Below are 6,917 nucleotides of genomic sequence, written 5' to 3'. Positions count from 1 at the left end.
GGGGAGGAGTGTGTTCCAAGACACAATGATTACATGGGTCTTGGGGAAGCAGAAAGGGTTGGCGTGGAAAATAGCCTACTTCTCTATCGAAAGAGAGAATAATAATATAGAAGAACGTGGGGGCTTGACCCAAAAACCTACTATACCATACCCAAACTTCTTTAAACTACACCTTTTTCCTATTCTATCTCTCTCATTATCCATTACACACACTCACACACTTGAATAATAAACAAATATATACATCAAACAAAAGAAGGGAAAGCTTTAAACAAACGGTAAAGTTATTTACGCGTGATTTATACGGATTCAAACCGTAAAAGCAACCGCTAGCGTCTGGACCCGAATAGCAACCATTATAATAAATTATCTAAATTATACCCCTTAGGGTGCTGCCCTTGTTTGGTCCCTCCCTAAATACAAAATATTTGCCTCCTATCAAAATAGGTATCAAAATTAAAGTTATCCATTAAAATTTAAAGTTAATCCAATAACATGCTCGTAACTTAAAGATAAATATATCAAAATCTGAATTTTGAATTCGCCTTTAACTAGTATATTAAGTTATTGTATAATACCAAGTAACTTTAGGTACGTTAACTCGAAAAATAGAGCAATAACAATGTATAGCTGATTAAATTACACCGATAATGTAAATTAAACTTCCTCATCAATAACTATAAAGCTCTATTATCATAGTTGTCTTTGGTCGGTCGACAATCCGTGTGTTGTGTGTTCACTGTGTTGTATCTCTGCTCCCTCCATTCTCTCTTTCTTTCTGCTGCAGCAACATTACTCACACACTCTAATTATATACTTTGAACCAATCACAAAGTAACATGCTTCCACTATCATAATTAAATTTATTACTATACTTATATACTATTACTCCCCTGTTTAAAAAAGATTGATATTATTTCTTGGCACACTTTTTTTTTTTTTTTTTTTTTAATGTGAAGCTTTATAGTCACACAAATGCTATGACTTGTTTCAGATCACTGCTACAAAAAAACTAGAATTAGCTAGGAACTTCGTCACCAGTCTGTCACTACTCCTAACTAACAGAATTTCTTGATAATCTGTCGCTATATAAATTTTTTATCGTTAGTTCCTGTTTTTTTTAATCGTGCATAAGTTTCAAAAGTTTTTATAGTTATGCAAGTATTATAGTATATATCGTTAGCTCGCAAGTTTCAATTTTTTTTATTTATTTATTAAAATTCGTGTCAAATCAAACTAAGACAAATGAATTGAGAGGAAGCACTACTTAGTAAATATGTATTGTTCATGTGTTTCTATAGGGAAAATAAATAAAACAAAACAAAGAGGAGTGAGAGAGTGAGAGAGAGAAATCACTAGTTAGTGTGATAGCTACAGAAATAGATAGTTGAGAGAGAAAAAAGAATGCCGTAAAGAGAAAGGAAAGAAGACTGCCAGTACTTTGTATACCCTCTATATATTGTCAGGAGTGGAGAGAAGAAAAAGTGGGGTAAATATATGAAAGAGAACAGACTATACATACTGAAAAATAAATAAAAAAGAGGGTCCATTTTTTTTTTTTTTAAAAAAACAAAAAGATACCAACAAAGACAACCACAAAAGAGATTTGAAAAAAGCTAGTTGATGCTAAGGATAAAAAGGGTCATTTCCATTGCCATTCAACACTACACACAAACAAAAGCTTTTTTTCAGTGAAAGAAACTATACATACCAAGTTAGAAGAACAAGTTGAAAGGCACAAAAAAAGACCCTTTTCTCTCAAAAAAACAAAAACCCTCAGTTTGTTCATCTCTATACATCAAAGCAAAGCAAAGCAAAAGGTCTGTCTTTTACTTACTTTCCTTTTTGTGTTTTATTCCCTTGAAATTCCCTTTTGTAAAATCCCCCCTTTTGTCATAAAATCCAAGTTTCGTTAATATTCTTTTTCATTCTTGATTATTCATAAACAAACCTTGTTTGTCACAAAATCTAAGTATGTAACTTGGTTAAACTGTAACTTTTTCATTCTTTTTGTGATAATCAAACAAGCCTAAAGTTCTTGACAATCAAAGTTAATACTTATTTTGTATTGTTTTTGGATAGAAAAAGATCAAAATTTTACTCTCATACACATATAAAATATATACATACTCTATATATATGTTATGTCTGATAGGAAAGATCAAGAAGATCAACAAGGAAATTGTTCTGAAGCTATAAATAGTCTTCAACAGTGTATTCAAGAACAACTACTACTTCAACATTATCAACAATCAAATCAAGAAAATATGCAGCCACAAAGCTTCAATATCAATCCGGTTCATTTCCCAAGCAACTCAGAAATGTCTCAAATTCTACCTTGGACTCTCCCACCGGTTCAACCTTTCAACCCGGTTCACCACCATGTCGACCCTTTTCTTCTCCCACCAGCACCATCACCTTACGGCGGTTTATTCAACAGAAGAGTACCACAATTTGGTTACGAAGGTACAACTTCATCAGACCATCACCTCCGGTTTATTTCGGATACTTTAGGTCATGTGGTTCATCATCAACCGGCCGGTTCAGCTCCTTTTGGTTTACAAGCTGAACTTCAAAAAATGACCGCTCAAGAAATTATGGATGCTAAAGCTCTTGCTGCTTCAAAAAGTCATAGTGAAGCTGAAAGGAGACGTAGAGAAAGAATCAATAATCATCTTGCTAAATTGCGAAGCCTTCTTCCCAATACTACAAAAGTAAGTTCTATATATATTGCATTTCCAATCATTAAGCATATCATTCTCATGTTTACAGACTTATTTTATGCTTATTTGATGCAATATTTTATGTCCTATATATGTATAGGAATGACAATTTATATAGCCGACTCCTATTTATTTATGACTGATGTGTAGTTATTGTTGTAGTTATGCCCAAGGGTGAAGCTACATTTACTTTAGGGTTGTCGATTGATCGCCCTTTGTTGAAAAATTTCATTGTATATAGGTAAAATATTAAGTTATAGAGGTATATAATATATGTTGAACACCCTTTTTCTAGAATAGTTCTCACTTCTTTCAAGTTTGAACACCGTTAGAAGAAATTCCTAATTTCGCTACTAATTATGCCATATACACTGGCAATATAAAGTAATTTATTACTTACAACAACAAATAACTTTATGTTTTAATAGTGAGAGTACATGATAACATGAAATATAATAATAACATGCTGTGATGATTAAATTATATTGATAATATAAAAAATATTTATATTATTTATGTATAGAACTTAAAGCCTATTTAGAAATATTTCAAGTACTATCTCTTTTGAGTTTTAGATCCTCTCAGATTGTGGTTTTGGATTCTTTCATCCCTAGCTAGAAAGTAGAAAGTATAGATAATAGAAAACCTAGCAGCACCAACCGTGTTAAGTGTGTACTTAGGTACCAAAAAAGGGTGTAGCCCTTTTGAATTTTCTTAATAATACATTCTCCGTCTTACTTTATGTGGCGGTGTTTAATTCAGTATAAAACTTAAAAAGGAAAAAAAAACTTTTAAAATTTGTGATCTAAAATAAATTATTGACTGCAAAGAAAAGAAGAGTGTACATGAATTTAGACTGATGAAGTATTTACGTTGATCTATTAAATTGTTAACTATTTCAGTTAGGTTTGGACATAAAGAATAAATATTTTCGATGATTGTGGAAATATTCTGATTGTAGTGCTAGTTCCGAGGAAAGACGAAACGGGAAAAGGGAACAAGCGTTAATGTCGCTAATTTGACATGAAAAAGAGAAACCACGTAGCAGTTGAAAAGCTTCCATAGAAAATTCTTGTCTCTTATTTAATTTACATCCAATAGTATAAAGTAGTAAGAAAAATTCAAAAATGAAGACAAGAGTTATAGATAGTACTCACTCCGTTTCAGTTTCAATTTATGTGAACCTATTTGACTGGATACGGAGTTTAAGAAAAGAGAGAAGACTTTTAAATTTGTGGTGTAAAATGAGGCACATATATTTTGTGCGGCTGTAAATCATTGCATAAAAGTAAATTATTTCCAAATAAGGAAATGGGTCATTCTTTTTGGCACGGACCAAAAAGGAAATAGGTTCACATAATTGAAACGGAGGGAGTAAGAGAAAAGAAATTAAAGATTAATGGTAGACAAAGAAGGATTCTTGTCAGTCATTCACACCCTGAAAAAACCACTCTACTTCTCATGCCTAGCCCAAAAAACCCCACTCTAAAACGTACTAAAACTTCTCATTTTAATGATCAATCTTGTCAAGTTTACAAACGCCATTTTCTCATTTTTCATTATTTTCTCCTTTACTGTTGTAAATGTAACAATATTAGTATTGACGATTACATTTAATTACCATTAAACCATTATGTAATTATTATTTAGGACTACGAGATTTGATAGTAGAAAAAACTCCACCCTAAAAAGCATTAAAACTTCTCAGTTCAATGATCAATCATATAGAGTTTAGAATCCCCATATTGTCATTTCAACAGGTTTTTACTTATCTTATGCATGAACTAAGAATGTAAAAAATTATCACTATATTTTAACATGTTATAATTTATAATTTCTTAATTTTAAATATTATTGATCACGTTTATTCACCTTATCCCTTTATCTAGTTGATATTACTACTTATTGTGTCTGTGATCTCTTTTAAATTTTCTTTGAGCCGGGGTCTATTGGAAATAGCCTCTATAACTTCAAAGGTCCGAGTTAGGTCTGTGTACATTCTTTTCTTCCTGACCCCACTTTGTGGGATTATACGGGGTATATTGTTGGTGTTGTTGATCTCGTTTATGAATGGTTACGTGTATCGATTATTTTATGATAGTGCATTACTGCATAGAACTAAAACTTTTTTTCTTTTTTTACATAAAGATCTTCAAAAATTGCAATATATTTATGATTTTCATTTTTTTTTTTTGGTTTTATTATGGTGTAGACGGACAAAGCTTCATTGCTAGCTGAGGTGATACAACATGTGAAAGAGCTGAAAAGACAAACTTCTTTAATAGCAGAAACAAGTCCAGTTCCAACAGAGATAGATGAATTAACAGTGGATACTGCATCTGATGAATTCGAAGATGGTAAGTTTGTGATAAAAGCTTCACTCTGCTGTGAAGACAGGTCCGATCTTTTACCTGATTTAATCAAGACATTAAAAGCACTAAGGTTAAAAACATTAAAAGCTGAAATTACAACACTTGGTGGACGTGTGAGAAATGTTTTGTTCATAACTGGAGATCATAATTATAATCAAGAAGATGATTTGAGTACAAGTGATGATCTTGATCAGCAGCAACAACAACCACAATACTCTATTAGTTCAATACAAGAAGCACTTAAAGCAGTTATGGAGAAATCAAATGGTGATGATTCTGCTTCTGGAAGTGTTAAGAGACAAAGAACTAATAACATCAACATCCTTAGTTAATACTACTAGCCTTTTACTACTCTTCTTTTTTCTTCTTTATTTTGGGGTGGTGTTTTTATTTTTTTTTGGGGTGTGGTCTTCTGTTTTTTTGACCTCTTAGAACAATATAATATAGAGGGTTTGTGATGCTTGGTGTTCTGGTTTAGTGGTAAGATCGCAACTTCTGTTGTGTTGGTGAGGCACACGTCAAAGATTTTCGAACTCACTCGTCTACAGAAGCCTGGTATATTATTCACTGGATTTTGAACCGTGTGCTACTAGCCCTCGAAAATTTCTCGATTATAAAAATATGTAGAGGGTTTGTGATATTTCTTTTTTTTTTTTTTTTTAGGGGGGGGGGGGGGGGGGTTCCAAAAGTGTCACTATCAGGTGTCTCATGTCATGTTCATCAACAGTTCAACTCAAGCAAGAAAACCTTGAGAAAGAGAAGGATGGGAAGAAAGAACAAAATAGAATATATAGAGGGAAAGGATCTTTTTCGTGAAGAGAGTAACCTTATAAGAAAACCTAACATAGAAATGGTGAAGTTTTTGATTACGTTGGATGATCCATTCTAGGGTGCAAAAACATGCAGTTTTGTCTTTTGTTCCCTACTGAAATTTCCTTGTCTCCTTCTCTATTCTCTCTCTTGTCTTCTCTCTCTTCATTCGTCAGAATTAATGCATGGTGACGATAAGGTTTTTGAATCATATTATGGAACAGAAAATTCTTCCAATGCTGTTTTGAGAAGAATTTAGAATCACGAGAGAGGATGTGGAATGGGGTGTTTTTTTTTGGGGGAAAGGGAAGAATTGTACATATTTATTTACTAGTTAGTGTTGTGCTTCTTTAGATGCCTACTTTTTCTTCACAGGGCATGCAATATATATCTCCCCTTTCCTTTTTTTCTTTTTAATTATGGGTGTTGTTATATTCGTTTTTTTTATTTTACTTTTGGGGTGTCATGTAACAAGGTGATGGGAAAATTATCAAATGAAATTGTATCTTTATCTTTTTTTCATTTAAGGCATCCTTACTTGTAATGATATATATGTTCGACCAAAAAGTGTTAAATCTTTTCGTGAACTAATTAAACAGAAAGATTTGAGGTAAATACTAGCCAAAGATAATTCATCCTAGATTTGAGGTAGAAAAGAAAAATGAACAAGTATAACTGAACATAAAATTTAACCATAGCAATAATCAAACCCCATAATATAAGAAAAGGGTGGTGATTTCCATAACACTTAAAGATAATGAAAAAAGCATAAATAAAAAGGGGTCACCGTTCTGGAATATGGTTGACCTCCATACATTTGACAAAATGAAATTAATGATGCATATTGAGGATCTGAGCTTCCCTTCCCCTTCCCCCTTCTCAAGGAGAAAGGGTTGAAGATCCTTCTTCCTTTCTGGAAAAGTCCATATGTGTGTGTGAGTCTTTCTCCCCCCTTTCCTTCGTTCTCTCACCTAGTATATGTTAGAATCGAAAATATCAGGTGTCATGCGGA

At 32.6% G+C, this 6,917-nt stretch overlaps 1 protein-coding gene across 1 annotated transcript; it reads left to right on the top strand.

Annotated features, from left to right (window-relative positions):
• LOC109235871 (transcription factor bHLH30-like) lies at nt 34–6,427 on the top strand. Its single transcript, XM_019402119.1, has 4 exons — nt 34–57; nt 1,720–1,820; nt 2,156–2,714; nt 4,936–6,427. Exons 1-4 carry the CDS (start codon nt 34–36, stop codon nt 5,425–5,427), a joined length of 1,176 nt encoding a protein of 391 aa, XP_019257664.1. The 3' UTR covers nt 5,428–6,427.

This window comes from Nicotiana attenuata, chromosome 12, assembly GCF_001879085.1.
Source record: "Nicotiana attenuata strain UT chromosome 12, NIATTr2, whole genome shotgun sequence".
Taxonomy (NCBI): domain Eukaryota; kingdom Viridiplantae; phylum Streptophyta; class Magnoliopsida; order Solanales; family Solanaceae; genus Nicotiana; species Nicotiana attenuata.
The sequence above is the reverse complement of the archived record's forward strand: the minus strand, read 5'-3'. Positions and strand labels throughout refer to the sequence as shown.

What these genes read in the sequence shown, in the direction of transcription:
- LOC109235871 (XM_019402119.1), top strand. Translation starts at nt 34, where the DNA reads ATGGGTCTTGGGGAAGCAGAAAGG. An exon ending in AAAGCAAAGCAAAGCAAAAG is followed by an intron (nt 1,821 to 2,155) that starts GTCTGTCTTTTA and finishes TATGTCTGATAG; the next exon opens with GAAAGATCAAGAAGATCAAC. An exon ending in TTCTTCCCAATACTACAAAA is followed by an intron (nt 2,715 to 4,935) that starts GTAAGTTCTATA and finishes ATTATGGTGTAG; the next exon opens with ACGGACAAAGCTTCATTGCT.